Here is a 17,584-nt window from a genome sequence, read left to right on the forward strand (position 1 = left end):
TTTCATGAAAAAAATATTTGTTTTAATTTAAAGTATTTCATGTTTTTGTGCTGATGAGGCATATATTCAAGTCCTCTTCTTGGCTTTACCAGATAAAGATAAGTACGATGTATTAAAACAGATATTGCCTTAACTATGCTAGGATACCTTTATAACTGTTGTCTTATAAACATAATTCCAATGTTACATCGAATGAAATTATATGCATAAGTCTACGGAATTCTGGATCTCGTTTGTAAGACGTAATTTTGTTTTCCTTGTATTTCTCGTAAACTTGTTTCAGAAATTTTTAATATAAATATTCGATTCTTAAATGTTCATCATATCATCTCTGGACTCTAGGTATAAGGCAATTTGAACTGTTCACTATTGTCATCTTAAACCTTAACATCTGCTCTCGTCTCCACATAGAGTTAAAACAGTTTAAATGTGATGGCTGTGAATATGGCGATGTTTACATGTAAGGATCATATTATCAATATAGTTACAAGTTTGTGTTTGTTGAATGTTCTAGCACAATGTGGTAAGTTAATCATATTTTCTTTTTAAACTAAAACGATGTATTTGATGTTTTCGATATTAAACACTATCATTTAATGGCAGTTTTGATAATAATCGATTTATCATGCTTCTGTATTCAAACAATGTGTTTCGAAAATGCTCAAAATCATTTTATCGAGAATAAAGAGGATTCATATACATACGCAGGTCTTGTAATTGTTCTTGATAATAAATTGGGTGCATTTCACTCTTGTACACAGTTAAGCAGTTATATGTTGATTCAAACACTATATCGCCTCTAAAGTAAGTCATATTCTCAAATAAGCATACTTATCCCGACTCTCTAGCGTATTTTATCCAAACAAATGTATGAAATCCCTCACATCGGCTCAACTAATTTCATATTGATAGGCATATTATCGTTTGATCTGTGTATGGGCTTAACATCATTTTTTTAACTAAGTTCGTTTCAAATTATTTGAAGGATATTCTGCTAAATTAACATGAATAAAAATGTACCAATTGCAATATGCCAGTTAGGCTCTTAGTTTGTGGTAGTATGTTAGTGGTAATATTCAAATGAACTTGCACCAAAACATGTTGAAACTATCGCAGTTATTTTAGATGAAAAAATAGTTTCAAAATGTAGAAAAATGGGGTTACAAACGAGTGCTTTAAGGAAATAACGTATTGGGATCATTGTAAAGGAAATATTTGAGTGTGTAGTTGTTATCAATTCAATGTGTTAAGTAGATTTGAAACGTCGAAATATTGAGTAATTGCCAAAAAAATGAGGCATACATAGAGTTGCACAATTTCATTGGACTGTGTTTTGTAAATAAAAATGCAGTATGTTATTGCAATTAAAGTTCCTTTGTTTTATTTTATCATTCTATAGGAGCCTACACGATCACTTTAGAAGTTGACAAAGCCTACATAGAAGAAAATCAAACAGCGACGCTTACTTGTACTACAGACACTGATCAGGGATTTATGCAGTTTCTATACACACCGTCTGCACGTGCTACAAACCCTACGGAAACAGCTGTTTACGTGATATATAACACAACATCAAGAGCCTGTTATATGTATGTCCTCAATAACGAAGTTGTGTCCGATTGCTCTTGTGAAAATTCCACACGATATATTTGCAACACACAGCCCCTTACCAGACATAATATTGGCGATGCTTGGTTCTGTCTTGGGGCAAATATACGCAGCAACACTGTTCATACAAACATCATAGGTGAGCTTCGTCCTTTTTGAATTTACCTTTAAACAGAATATCACTGAATTCCTTCAAATAGCGTTCAAATTGAGTTCTTTTATTTATTTTGTTAATAAACACTAAACATATACTGATATTAACTTGTGTTAATAGAACACTGTAAATTCATACCTAACATCTTCCAGTTTTTAATAAGATTGCTAACGATTATCGGCCAAATGAAACACTTTCTTTCAGTTTAAATATATATCATTAAACAACTTCTTATATAAATTTCTGTATCGTGTGCGGAGTGTACCGATCACCTGTACACTATTTTATTAAACTTATAACTAAATTAATTTATAAATAACAAAAGAAAGATGAAACTTAATAATAATTTTCCTCAAGGCTAAACCTTTTAATTGTATTAAAATGATTTTGATTAGGCTTCAAGGCGGTTTGGATTCTATATCGGTACTAAAAAAAAAATCGCCGTTCCAAGGCGGTACCTAACAATCCTTAATAAACATACCTAGTTTTTGTATACATAGCATGTATGCAATGTGCTTTTTGTGGAGTGTTGTGCTGTTTTTCCATGTTTCTTGTTTGTGATTTTTTTCTGATGTTCTATGTCTTTGGCGTTTACCCAGTGCCATTAAACCGGGTTTATGTTTAAAATTTTTGCTACTGAGCTTGTTTTCGTATAAATATTCAAACAGATAATCATAAAACAATTATGGAAACAGTTTTGAAGATAATTATCCTTGTGGATTCTTGCCTGATTGACTTATCAACAATGAATTACAAACTTTCCAAATCTACTGCTATAGAAATGGTCCCTGTGAATTAACAGAGAGCTAGGCATTTCTGGAAGAAACATTCTGGATGAGTTATAACTTATCTGTTTTTGTTACGTTGTCACTCTTTTCAAAATAAAACGCTTAACAATTATGAAATCAGATAGCCGAGCTTTCTCAGTATATACATGGAGGAAGGTTCACTTACGTTCACTTACGTTCATTACTACTACAAGCACTCTAGCTCTAAGTGCGCCCCAACTATGTCAAACCGGAAAGCAGAGCTTTCTCTGAAAGACACCCCAGTTACTTTATATTTTACTGACTGTTCCAAGGCGGTACCTAACAATCCTCGATATACTGTGTTTATATATAATATATGTACTGTGTTGTTTGTAGAGTTTTGTGTTATTGTTCCACGTTTCTGGTTTGTGATTGTTTGTTTTGTTTTCTATGCCATTGGCGTTGACCCTGTGCCATTAAACGGGTTTTATGTCTAAACCTTTGACAACTGTACTTGTTTCTGTATTTTTTTCAAAGTTTTTCACAGTGTCAATTCTGAACTTTTCAGAAGAGATAGTTAATAGTTAAGATGAGCAAGTTAAGTCGATTAATACCATTATATTTTTTTATGTTCGCTGGTCGGTAAATGCATCTAGAATGACAATATTATCAAAATTCGGCCTTATATGCGCCGCGTAAGGCGCTCGAGCAACTCTAAGCTTTCATCGGCTAGGTTAACTGGGCTTCGATTGGTTGAAAACAAAGAACATTTATTCGTTGCAGACAACATTCCGACCGGTAAAAACGATTTTGGCTTGCGAGTCATCGACAATTAAAAAGCTTATAAATAGTTAAACAAACAAAATAGCGATTTATACAAATTATTTCAGTCCTTGATATATTTCTTTTATATAAAATTAAAATGCTATTTACCTATGAAACTTCTAGTAGGACTCTAAACATTTTAAGACACAGGGTAAACGCCAAAGACATAGATCACAAAAAAAAAAAAAATCACAAACAAGAAACATGGAGCAACAGCACAAAAATGCACAAACAGCAAAGTGCATATATCCATATAAAAACTACGCATGTTAATCAAGGTACCGCATTTGAACGGTCAGTAAAATGTAAATGTAAAACCATTTTTTATGATTTATAATATAATATGTTTTGGCACATTTTCAGAGTATAAGTACATGCTTATATGAACAACTGCATCGTTCAAATAAAGCCATACATTTTCCACAAAACGTTTTAATAAGGTTAAATAACAAACAAAAAATGTCAACTTTTGTGTCGAACGTCAGGTATATATAGGTTTTATTATGTTAAATAAGACTCTATAAGACGTAAAACACTTAGTTTTGTATTCATATATTCACATTCGACCTCCCCTCTACGTTTCGTTAAGCAAGCTAATATGATAGGTGTAGAACTATATTTCAGTACGAATCCAAACTGCACAAATACTGGAAAACATAACAGAGCTGATAGATATACAGGAAGGCGAGTTGGTAAAATTAACTTGTGAATCGACTTTTGGTAATCCGGCTGCAAATATAACATGGTATCTTGACAACAAAACACCAAATGTTAACGATGATGATACGCTAATATCTTCTGAAACACAAATAACAGTTAGTGCCAACATAGACAGGACGTACAACACATCAAGTTTCCTAATGTTCAACCCCAGTAGAAATGAAGATGGCATGTCTGTTTATTGCAATGCAAGCAATATGGACTCCAAAAAGACATCAAGTAGGAAACTCATTTTGAATGTGACATGTAAGTTATAGGTTCTGAAAACAATAACAATGAGTTATTATTATTATCAAATGAATGTGTATTTTTTATATTGGTATTTCGATGCAAAGTGAAAATATGCTTTTTTTATTTGGCATGAATACAAATAATTGATCATGTTAGATTAATACTAATATGATAAGGCTACTTATAAACGTGTACTGAATGATTACAACTGCGTTCAGGCCTTAAACTCAACCATTTTTCTTGCACGCACATAATTAGTGCTAGACCCTTATTCAATAAAATATTAACGATTATAGAAACATTTCTTCATGTCAACCCGTACTCGTCCCAACGGTTTGAATTAAAACTGCAATCAAACTTTTTATTAATTTAATTCCTATCACGATCATTTCTTTCAGACAAACCAGATACTGGCATTCTTATAAACAACAATAAAAGTTATACCGACTTTTACATGATCCGGAATTCTCCAACGATTCAAAGTCTCCAATGTGAAGTTCGTGGTGGTAAACCGTTTGCGAATCTGACTTGGTCGTGCTACGAGGGAAATCAAACAAATGCCAACACTACTATCGGTGCAACTAGTAACATAACGTGGATTGCAGGAATCCATAATGAATCAGTGTGCATCTGCAAGGCCGCGCACATTCTTGGATGGTCAGATGAAAAGAAAATTCATGTTCATGTTTTATGTAAGTGTATATATCTATACGATATAAAAGTTGTCTATACTAATATATTATTACACATACCTATTATTCTATATACTTGATATTTAGATCCATCATCTGAGCCGACCTGCACAGTTGGAAAGACAACCGTTATCGGTGGAGCCGTTAATGTTACTCTAGCTTCAAACTTTACGATGACATGCACAAGTGATGCTAATCCAGAACCTAATATTTTCTTATGGAGTTTACCATCGGGACAAAGCGTGAACGGGCAGGACTTGTTTCTTCCTTCTTTTAAAAAGGATGACGATGGAATATACGTTTTGTATATTCAAAATACCATGTCACCCAGCATTGGATACAATATCAACGGATCAAGAAATGCCACATTTTCACTCCGTGTACACTGTAGGATGTATATCTAATATTATATAGTAACATCACTAACTGGTCGTGTATATGTGATCGATACCAATTTTACGATATAAATTATACTATTATATCATTTTTGTCTGGTGATGTTATACATCAAAAACATTGTAGACTTCTAAATTGATATGGTAAGAAGGCTTTTGTAAGCTTCGATATTATCATTATATGTGTAATCATTTATTTGTAGATCATCCAATGAAAATAAACTTTCGGTTTGGAAGCAAGGACGGTATTCTTATCAATAATACGCGTATCGATGTTATTAAGGACGACATCATTACTCTCGCTTGCGTAGCGGATGGACATCCTCTCCCAAATTACACCTGGATAGACAGCAATGTTGGAGAGTTATATCAACATTCGTTTACTGAGGATACAGAAATTGTTTGCCATGCCTCAAATACCCTATTCCCAACGGGATATGGAAGGCTTGAACAAGAAGTTATTACCAGCGCTGGACTCCAAGTGAATGTATTATGTGTGTATAATTTATATCGACTCCAGCCTGGATTTAATACCGAATACCGTTACATTTTTTGCATATATATTAAAATAGTTATTATGTTTTTATTTCATTTTAGATCCAGCAACACATCCCATATTCTTCCTTTCTACATGCACTAACATGAGCTTTGAATACATAAGCTTCATTAAAGTTGATATAGATGAAGCATTGCGCATAAATTGTTCTGCAGACGGAAATCCGTTACCAGCATACCTCTGGTCTGAAAATATACAATCAAGTCAACTTTACATCAAAAACGTGTCAAGAAATCATACCTCTGATTACTTCTGCACTGCTCATAACACCATGAAATCTTCATATGGAAAGAGTATTTCTTCATCGATGACCTCGAGTGTTTACCTCGATGTGTTGTGTAAGTATAAATAGAAAACAAGGCAACCGGTTTAACATAATGCTTTTAAGTTAGGTATAAGCAACCTATTCGTTTACTGTTCATCATCTACATCGCAACAATTTTTAGATTAATAAATTTGTCCTAATCTCACTTCAAAGTTCAAAATCATCAACTTTCCAGATTACACTTGCTCAGTGGTCGCTGGTAGTCAGACATTATACCACTACACCACAGTCGATTAGCCAATATTAGTCATGTTAAACTAATACATATTAATTTAACACATTTGTTTCGTAAGTAAAACAATAAACATTTTATTTTTCAAAAATAATTTAGATCAAAGGCATATTTAAATTAAAATTATGCAATAAAAGTAGATGATACATATGTATTATGAGTCTGTTGAATTAATTTATGTCAAACGCTGTTCACACGTCGCAAGGTCAGACGCATTAGATTAAAAACTATGACACAGAAATGCAGTAGGCACATACCGAAATTGGAATGGGTAGGACAGACAAGACGACCAGGTTTCAGCCAGAAGACGTCGCTTCGTTTCCTCATCAGTGGCATAGAAGCTAGAACCACCAAGTTCCGGATAGGAAGGGTCCTGGTCGACCATGTCAAGTTGTTACAATTTCAAATCAAGCGCTCAAAAAACTTTGATCTGACTTCCTTGGTCGCTTGGAAGTTTCGTTACCACACTACTTCGAACCAGTTATGAAAGCCTCAGAATTTTTTTTAAATAGTGTTATTCAATACGGACTTATTTTCATATTCGATGGGTTCGCTGCAGACTATACACCATACCCCCCTAACCCTTCAATTTTTTTTTTTTTGCTGTTTTGAAACTTTTATTTTTTTCATATTTGGGAAAAATGTGTAGGCACGTGCCTACAGTGCCTAAAGGAAGCTACGCCCCTGAATTTATAAAAGGTGTATCTAGTTGCTCATTGTTTGCTAAAAAGTAGTTTTGTACTTACTGGGCTTTCGGGCCCATTGAATAGTATATGTCCTCATTGTTCGTACATAAACATGCTTTAACTTGATTAGCAAACATAGGCTTAAATACACTAAAATATAAACATTTAAGTGAATAAAATGGTTTAATTAAATTCCAAGTAAATAAATTTCATATAGCAAACATGATTGCTTCATCGTAAATAAATCCATAGTCTACGGTTGAGCTCTCCTCTCATGTTCTTAATTGTACTTGGTTATTTTTTCACATGCTTATAATTTTGTTTCATTCGATTCCTCCATTTTTATGTGCCTGTTGCCATGTTTGATATTTGATATATGGTAACCATGTACGGACTAGGACTGTGTCGTATCGTATGGACATTGTTAACATTGTTGTCTCAAGATCATCCTGATTCTTCGCTATTGTTCAGTAAAAAATAAAAGACCTAAAATAATTATCTTCAAAAAACTTTTACTTGATTAATTTATTATTTGTATTATGACAGTTAAAATAGTTTATTGACTGCTTGAAATTTAATTACCCATATTTTATAAGGTATTTCATTAGGACTTCTTTACTTTAAGATTTTACTGCTGATATCCTTAGATATCTTATTATTTATGATGCATATAAATTGACTGGTGTGTGAATAGTGATTTAATGAAGAAGATGCACTTTCACTCAATCATGTAGTAGCTTCTTGTTACATTTTGGTCAATTACTAGAATACATATACCACTGCAAGTCTTTGGCAAGAATCTCCTATTAAAAACATCTAAATAAATAAATATGAATACTTTGTTATAGTTAAGATGAGATGCAGGTTGACAACTAAAACAAACTTTAGAGAATTCTCGTAAATAGATACAATGGATTACAATTTAAATTTCTTGCTGTGTTTTCAATATCACTGACGCTCGGTCTGTTTGTTAACGTGTTAAATGAAACAAATCACACAAGTATCTTTGTCAGCATGTGCTATCTGAAAGCATGTTTATTAAAAAAATTAAAAGTCATCTTTAAACGCGCGACAAGTAGAAATACTAGTAATGTTAGTAATGGTCTCACATCCAGAATGTATAAACTTTTCACTACAGCTGACGTAACGCATTCGCCCCGTACTGCATATATAGTGTAGTTCTGTATTGTCTTGTCCTTGGAGATTAAAGAATATGCTATGACACTTGTTGTTGATAAACAAAATGAAGGCTGATGTACTGGTGCGTTAACATGGCTAAAATGTGCAGTAAACAATGCACATAAAACTGAAAAACGTTGTGCTCAGGATCCAAATGCACCTTGTTGTGCCGAAACCTTCCAGAATGTATTTAAATGATTTGAATCCATTGTAGAAATTTGTTTTCAAGTTTGTTAAGGAATGCTTATGAAGAGAAAATGGTTCGTGTTTTTTATTTTAGATCCACCAAAAATAACAAACCTAAACAAAACAGTTGAGGTCCTTGAAGGTGTTAACTTCAGTTTTACTTGTGACGCTGAACCGGGAAACCCAAATGTCTCATCATTTTCTTGGACTAGTATACATCATCCTGAAAGAAATACATCGGGCCAATACCTCAAGATACAGAATATATCGCTAACCGACGGAGGTGTATTTACTTGCATTGTTCAAAATATATTGCACCCAACTGGATGTCCGAGAAAGATTGGAACTGATACAGGAAACGTTTATATTGACGTCCAGTGTATGTTTTTAGATTTGATGCCATATTATACCACACTAACACTATGTGATTAATAATGATATAACGGACAAACAGTAAATGCATAAGACATGGTCCGCTCTAAGCTCGATAAGAAGCCGAGAATAATTAATGTTATAAGTTTAAATTTTATGAAGCATTGTTTCAATCATTTCGTGTTTTCTTAACGGTCTAAGCTTAATGTTTGCTTTCATTGTAAAAAATAAGGTTTGCCATTTTGTAACTTATTTGTCATTCTTCGACCTTTTCAGATAAGGCGTCAATTCAGACGTTTTCTGTTCCTGATACGACTGTCCACCATGGTGACACACTTAACTTTACTTGTGAAGTAGATAGTTATCCAGCTGCTAATATCAGCATTGTACCACCTACGGGTTCCACCCTCAAGTTTATTCATGGAAACAATCGGTTACATTACAGCAAGAAGAGTTCGTGCTTACAGGACATGGGTCTGTTTTCGTGTGTGTCTGCAAACAAGTACAACCGTTTGCAGCCCGACAGGAGAAATGTCACTGTGGATGTGAAATGTACGTATTTATCATTTCTGGAAGAATGCACAAATCGAATGTCGAGGTTTCATTACAATGATGATATTATTTAACAAGCATGTATTTGGGCCACATTTCTGAGTTCTATTTATTCCATTGTCCAAGAAATGGTATCAATTGATTTTAGTAAAACCTTGTATTAATGATATTGACTTTTCACTTATGCAGAAACTATCTTTTAATTAATTTTAAGTCTTTATGTGTTAAGATAGTCTCATCGGTGAGCACAGGATTATGTTTTACATGCAGGTGCACCCATGTATAAGCATAATGAACGGCCATCGACAGTTGTCTCTACCATTCTGGGAGGGAAGGCAGTTTTATACTTTACAGTATTTTCGAACCCATCCCCAAGCTCTATGATATGGAAAAATCTTACAAATAATAAGTTACTCTCAACTGATTATTACGGATTGGACAGAGTGACTATAAACACAACGGATGACAACTCAACATCTGTCGTCACAATAACCAACATTGGATTGTGGGACTTAGGCGAGTACTCAGTCATTGCGGAAAATGATTTTGGGATTTTAAGAGAAACGTTCCGAATAGAATTAAATGGTAAGATTTTACTAGAAAAATTATAACTCTTCCGTACACATTTTATATATAAGTGAATTCCACTTCTCATAAATATTTCCGTTTTGCCTCTGAGATGTAGAAGACATCTATACATAGAGTCATTCTCAAATCAAATACACCAACAAAATCTAAACGTATATGAAAGTAAAACTAACAGTTATTATAAACAGATCCTGTCCGTGAGTCAATACCACAATTAACTTTACTTGAACATGCTAGGTAACCTTACAATTAAACAGTTATGTAGTCATATTTATATCAACAACTACAGAAACAAGCCCAGTGCTCTAAAAATTAAACATAAACCCCGTTGAATGGCACAGGACCAACGCCAAAACAGCAAAACAAACGTTAATAAACCAGAAACATGGAACACCAAAACAAAACTCCACAAACAACCACTACATATAAAACATACGGAACTAGGCTTATTTACCAAGGATTGTTAGGTACGCAAAATGTAAATTTACTTGGGGTGTAAACTAGTTTACACTTATTCTAACACTCCCGAAAAACATATAAACGTTAATGGTAAATTGTATCCATGTATGCCTTACCCTGAGAAACAAAAAAAAGGTAACACCCAAGTTTTTCGATGATTAATGATCCCGACTCCATCAGCAGACGAAGAAAAACAATACAGAGTACCTAAAGCAAACCTTTTTAATACAGTAACAGCTTTGAACAAATCCAACAAAATCTACCTAGAAAAAAAAAGCTTTAAACTGTGTAATCATGGAGTTACTTACAAAACATCATTTTACTTACTCTGGGAAAAAACAAAGATGAAAATAAGTAAAATATTCCGAGTAAACCAAAACGGCTGAAAATAACGGTGTTAAAGATAAAACAAATCTGAAAATGTTCAAATTTAAGAACTGAACGCTTCGTTATGAATAGACGCAATTTCGGAAAGAATTTATCCTCAATAAACAGAAAACAATAACACTTAATTCAAAGTAATGCCATTTTAACCATGGCTTGAATGCGATCCCAAAATTCCATCAGCCCCTTCCGCTGCTAAAATCAGTAAATTTTACGAATCTCTTCTTTTTTAAATAACCATATCATGTATAATGTAATAAACATGGATTAACTATACTGTTACCGTCATTAGTTTACCACGAGGGTTCAAATCATTGATATCTGTGCATATTCTAGCGAATCTAAACATCTGTATAAAAGCAACACCATATGATGCCTATCTAGGAACATTTCCGTCTAAAGAAGGGTAATTAAGTATATGATAATGAAATAAAAGACATCACGTTTATCATAAATTTTGATGTATAATTTATCGTCCTTAACTTCGAGTAGAATATTTCAAACGAATGCATTTAGATTGGTTTTATACGATTGATAAAGTTGCTAATGTGGAGGGCATATCGATTTAAAGTCTTATTATGTTTTAGTTGTGTATACATGTTTGTTTGTCTGTATATTCAAATGGCTTCGGTTAACCTTTTCACATGTTTAATTATCTCAATTACAAAAAGCAACATAACCGACGATTACTTTAAGAATATAAATTTAAATTTAGCGCGCACAACTTCATAGCAAAATTTCTGTATCACGTGACTTTCTGAATACCTTTTAACATTTTATGTTGCTTAATATATACTAATGCTAGATAATGACAGTAGTACGATATTGAATGGGTACGAATTCTCCGACATCCGTTTCTAATACACTTCTGACATAATGTAAATATTGTCATTTCTACTTTTATTTCACAGGGTTTTCTCATTTTTGGTTTGATTATGCTGCTAAACAAGATCTTCAAGTAGGTGAAATAATTTGATAATTTTTCATTCGAAAATACCCTTTTTTTTAGAAACAGGGCCCATTTTCTCGAAACTTCTTAAGGCTCTTATAACAGGATAAAGCTAAGCTCACTATTTTTGTCTTTTAATATTTTTTGTAATATTTACTTTTTACACTTTAAATAGGAATTATCTTTATGATAATTACAATTAACCACTTTTTATTGAGCAAAATCCAATTTAAGTATATAATTTGGCTAATTGAAAAAAGCTACCTAAGCCTGTTAAGGGCCAGAAGTTTAGATTATTGAAGTGAAGTTATATTTTCAAATCTTCAGTATTTCTCTAGTTATTTCTCCCGTCTATTCCGGCAATTGCTTAGGTACTTTTTGCAAAGCGCTATACCCCGCCCATTAGCATATAGTGAGTCACTGATCTAGTTTTGCATTTCGTTGGTATTTCTTTTTATTAAAAAATCGTATGAACCACGGGAATAAATCGGACATTGTATGATACTCTATCATATATATACTCACATTTATGTGTTTCTCTAAGTATTAAATCCTAAGTGACACTGAGGCTTAAAATGTTACCTGTAAATTCCGGATTATCAACGCTCATATAAAAAGACACAAGGATCAGGGCATCGAAATTCAATGCACTTGACAAATCGGTACAAGACAATAACCTTCAAACAACTATCTAATATAAATATCATCATTGGTAATTTTTGTGTAAGCAAGCTTGCCTTAGAATGGTCAGATAAATGAAAAAAAGACAAAAATCAATAAGAACGCTTATCTTCACTTTTGCCCGAATCTTTGTCAATATGTTTTAAATAGTAATATAAATTGCTACATGAAACCCTGCCAAAACAAGTACAGAAGTCTAAAATTTAGACATATAAACCCGTTTGGTGGCTCAGGTTCAACGCCAAAGACTTAGAACAGAAAAAAATCAATCACAAACGAGATACATGTATTAACAGCACAACACTCCACGAACAACACAGTACATGTATACTTTATAAGAAAACTAGGGGTATTAATCAAGGATTGTTAGGTAGCGCCTTGAAACGGTCAGTAAAATGTAAATAAGCCTAATCGGAGCCATTTTTATAAAAAAAAACATCGTCATCATATCAACGAGCATTTAAGCTGCAAATAGTCGTCAACTGAAGCATTATCTGAAAATGAATGCATGAAGCCGGAGCAGCTGTGCTGAATTCTACGAAGTACCATGGGATTCCATTGGTACCTCAATCATTTCATAGGCATTACGACGTTCACAAAATCAAGCCTAGTACACAAAGTATAGCAAAAAGGTTCCAAAATGTGCCAATACAAAAAAAAAACAAATTTGAAGGATTTGCCAAAACCTTCTTAACGGTAACACTTCTCATAAAAATCCATGTCTGCGTTGTAAACATTATTGGCAGCAAGAAATACATGTCCCAAACAATCCGATTTTGATTTTCGTTCAGTTGTTTTAAACTTAACTCAGCACAAAGGCACTCTCATGTGGAACTATTATTCCCGATTGTTCAATTTCGCTGTTAAAATAACTCTGAAAAAAACGTTTATAGTTCAGACTATATATTCTACATCGTTTAAATTTATTTTAAGATATCTCTGGACCTGTTGGTGAAAATTCATCTTCGACTCTTTCTAACAATGCAATTTGGATAGTGGTAGGAGTCACCATCGGCGCTGTATGTTCTGTGGTGATTGTAACGGTTCTGATATTGATGTTCCTTCACAGAAAACGCCAAAGTGGTTTTGGTGAGTATACCATACGGCATGTGACAAAGACAAATTTGTTATTTGAAGAGCTGTTTGTCTCTCCAAGTTTTTTTTATATAATTGAAAAATGTATACCTTGTCAACGACAATAGTATTCAATAGATTCTCATGTGAATGACGTAAACATACTCTTAAAGATATAGTATATGTTTAGATATCAACAAAATCGTTTGAGATATAGCAATATTTATGTGAAAAACTACAGAAACAAGCTCAGTAGGCAAAAGTTTAAACAATTAACCCTGTTTAATGGCACATAATTAACGCCAAAGACATATAATTTTTCCAGTTCTTGCCTCTGTGAAAACAATTCAGAGCTCACAGCATATTTATTATGATAATATTATACTATAAATTAAAGTCCAAATAACCCTGTCGCCCAACGTCTTTAAACAACATTTGCATTTAACCGACTTTTCAACTTGATTCTTTGGTATTACGTCACCTGACTTGAAATCTTCACAATATATTTGGTTCAGTTGTAATCATATGTAAAACATATTTCTTATGAAATCTTAAACAATAGTTTACTCAAACACGACTGATTGCCAGACCTGAACGGCTCGGTAACCCCAATCCAAACATTTTGCTATAAAAGGTTTTTAATTGTATTTCTAATAGATCTAATGAGTCATTTCTGCATTTCAGAACAAAACCGCTTGAAGGATGAAAGTAGTTCTAAAGAACAAGCGGGGTATATTTTAACGTTTTTAACTTACTTAAAAGCATACTTGTGCAATACAATGGTTTGAGTATGTGGTTAATATTGATTGCTCGAATATGTTACCGATATATTGTTCATTTTAGGTACGACGATATTGCCATGGTTCAAAGAATAACACCTAATGAATATAATGATCTTGGTATGTATGAGTTTCCTTTCAACTGGTGACACTATTCCATACAGTAAGTTGTGCATTTGTAATTTAGTAGGCATTCACTATATTCTGGTTACTTTCATAATTTGTAAACGTTACAGACGGCTTATTCAAGCCATACGGTTTGGAAGTAAATTAAAGATTTTGAATCCAATAGAACGGCCTTAGATCCACGGCCTTTCACCTGTTTGGTATAGCATCCATGTTTAAGAACAAAGAACTTGAATATTTACCCATCGAAATAGGGCTACTCGATTTATTTGCACATTATCATTCTCATGTAAACTTGATCTTGTATAAATAGAATTCGTCGACAAAAATAATAACAGCTACCGAGTGCGTCCGGGTTTATGTTTAAACTGTTTGCTACTGATCTTGTCTCTGTAGTATTTCACGTAAGTACTAATGATAACTAACAGATATCGTACAACTGAAACTCCTTTTCGCGTTTCAAGAAAAGTTCCTTAACTTTAATTTAAAAGAATATTTGTGTTGTCTCGAACATGCGTATTTGTAGGGGACCACTTATGGAGTGATTTTTCTTGCAAATTTGCAAAATGCCAGGATTCTTTTAATTGCAAATGAAGGTTGTGTTCCGAAACACCCTTAAAACAGCAAATGTGCATCACTAAAATTCAAAATAATAATAACTACTACTACTACTACTACTACTGCTACTACTACTGCTACTACCACTACTACTACCACTACTACTACCACTACTACTACCACTACTACTACCACTACTACTACCACTACTACTACCACTACTACTACCACTACTACTACTACTACCACTACTACTACCACTACTACTACCACTACTACTACCACTACTACTACTACTACTACTACTACTTCTACTACTACTACTACTACTACTACTACTACTACTACTACTACTACTACTACTACTACTACTACTACTACTACTACTACTACTACCACTACTACTTCTACTACTACTATTATTATTACTACTACTACTACTACTACTACTATTATTATTATTACCACTTCTACCACTACAACCACTACCACCACTACCACTTCTACCACTTCTACCACTACCACTACCACTACCACTACTACTACCACTACTACTACCACTACTACTACTATTACTACTACTACTACTACTACTACTACTACTACTACTACTACTACTTCTACTACTAATATCGCTCAAACTGATGCAAACGACAAGACGTTTCACAACTGTCAATCAAAAGAAATATGTTGCATTAAGTGTACTTAAAAATTGGCTTTAAAAATCTTAAAACAAAGCTAAAGTCAAATTAGATTAAAAGTAATATTCAACGATTTCGACATACATTTATGTAACAACATTGTGATAAGGATATGCTCTATTGTTATTGTATAGTTGTATGAAATTATAATCATATGAATTGAAATTTGAAATTTATACAAACGTAAATAATCTAAGAAAAATCACCATAAATAATATGTGTGTATGTTTTCAGACTTCAGAAGTACAAATGAAAAAAAGATGCAAACAACATTTCAGGACAGCGACGTATACGAAAATCTGACACTGGCATCAACAAAAAGCAGTGCATTAACATGAACTCATTTCATGCAATGGTGGTGTACAGATACAACATATTATTTTGTGACGTTTCAACAGGGCTAACAGTGTTTAATATTTGGCTTGCGGAGAAATGTTTAACTTGTTTACTTTTTATTAAAATGCAATAATGTTCAACGTACCTTCTTTGATATGTAAAATTTGGAATTTCTGTTTGTTGTTTGACTTTTTTCCTTATATCATTGTTTAAGGTTTAAACACGTTCGTTCAATCATGTGACTGCATTAAGTTTTCTGCATCTTGCGTAATAAGAAACTTTATTGAAAATGATTTACTTCCTCACTCTTCCTTGCAGTTTATTTTTCAGCATGTAGAATTATTGGTGTGCATGGCGAATGAAGCAAACACTTAAAATACCAAAAGCATATTGGCCAACCCATGCACAACAAAACAGAATTAAAAATGCGTCAATAAATCGCATTTGAAGTGAAGTGATATAATGTGCACAAACAAAGGACATGAAATGGAAAAAAACCAACATCTAGAGCCGATTTCCAAACACATTGTTACTATACGGATATTGTTATTTTGTGATATTTACACCTTAAATTCCATACCTTGTATGAACGGAGTTTCGGCAATTGTGATTATCATCTGATGAACAAAACATCTTCCTATATGCTCGGATCGTGAATGAGCTCGTTTGTATAAACACGTACATTGAAAATTGTTTATCTTGATAGTGTTTTTATTGTGTAAGCAAACTACGAAAACACAACATGTTGAAAAGTCTTAATTCACGATTTGTTAAAATATTGTTGTCACTAACATTTAAATTTTACCTAAAAAATTAACTATGAATTTTCCTGGGATGTTATGACCTTATATGACAGACTGATTTGGTAAGAGGTCCGTTTGTACTATTTACAGAATAGGTGAACATAATTATTGAACGATTTCTTTAATAAAATAAGTATTTTTAACAAATCTGGAAATAATAAATGAGGTAAATATAAGTATGGTTGCTTGATTACGGTCATTATCGGGGATAGGCATCGCTCTTGGACTGTAACAGTTATTGACTGCTGGACATCTGGTGTGAGATCATGACTTTTTACCAGTAGATATTTAGTTTTTTAAATCAGATACATTGGTCTACGTATAGTCTACGTTCACTTTAGTGCACTGACATTAAAACAGTTGTGATTAAGTTATGGGTTATTAAGTAATTTATTCACTTGTAAATAAATGCATACATTTGTTCGTAGTATTTTTGTAAATAAATTGTTATTACAGAAAGTTTTAACATAAACCCCGTTTTATGGTACAGGTTTAACGCTAAAATCATCGAACACAATAACAAACACTCACAAACCAGAACAGCAGCACAAAACTCCACAAACAACACACGACATATATAATAAAACTAGGGGTGTTAATTAAGGACTTACTGCCTTGGAACGGTCAGTAAAACCTGGGGTTTAAAGCTAATTTGTGTTTACATCATCACTTTTATCCAAACAA

General features: G+C 33.1%; 1 protein-coding gene across 2 annotated transcripts; it reads left to right on the plus strand.

The window, feature by feature from the left end:
- Positions 1 to 427: 427 nt before the first annotated feature.
- LOC128233912 (hemicentin-1-like) lies at positions 428 to 17,286 on the plus strand. 2 transcript variants are annotated; one of them, XM_052947791.1, is made up of 14 exons: positions 428 to 523; positions 1,400 to 1,747; positions 3,961 to 4,302; positions 4,686 to 4,979; positions 5,067 to 5,366; positions 5,578 to 5,868; positions 5,972 to 6,268; positions 8,633 to 8,917; positions 9,187 to 9,462; positions 9,733 to 10,047; positions 13,457 to 13,612; positions 14,282 to 14,327; positions 14,441 to 14,496; positions 15,996 to 17,286. In XM_052947791.1, the coding sequence occupies exons 1-14, from the start codon at positions 433 to 435 to the stop codon at positions 16,097 to 16,099; spliced, it is 3,201 nt and encodes a 1,066-aa protein (XP_052803751.1). In that variant the 5' UTR covers positions 428 to 432; the 3' UTR covers positions 16,100 to 17,286. The 2 variants fall into 2 exon arrangements, with proteins under 2 accessions (XP_052803751.1, XP_052803752.1); XM_052947792.1 differs by lacking the exons at positions 14,282 to 14,327; positions 14,441 to 14,496; positions 15,996 to 17,286 and adding an exon at positions 11,805 to 11,851.
- Positions 17,287 to 17,584: the final 298 nt, after the last annotated feature.

This window comes from Mya arenaria, chromosome 5 (assembly GCF_026914265.1).
Source record: "Mya arenaria isolate MELC-2E11 chromosome 5, ASM2691426v1".
In the NCBI taxonomy this organism is placed as follows: domain Eukaryota; kingdom Metazoa; phylum Mollusca; class Bivalvia; order Myida; family Myidae; genus Mya; species Mya arenaria.

What these genes read in the sequence shown, in the direction of transcription:
- LOC128233912 (XM_052947791.1), top strand. Translation starts at nt 433, where the DNA reads ATGGCTGTGAATATGGCGATGTTTACATGTAAGGATCATATTATCAAT. An exon ending in GAATGTTCTAGCACAATGTG is followed by an intron (nt 524 to 1,399) that starts GTAAGTTAATCA and finishes ATCATTCTATAG; the next exon opens with GAGCCTACACGATCACTTTA. An exon ending in AATTCATGTTCATGTTTTAT is followed by an intron (nt 4,980 to 5,066) that starts GTAAGTGTATAT and finishes CTTGATATTTAG; the next exon opens with ATCCATCATCTGAGCCGACC.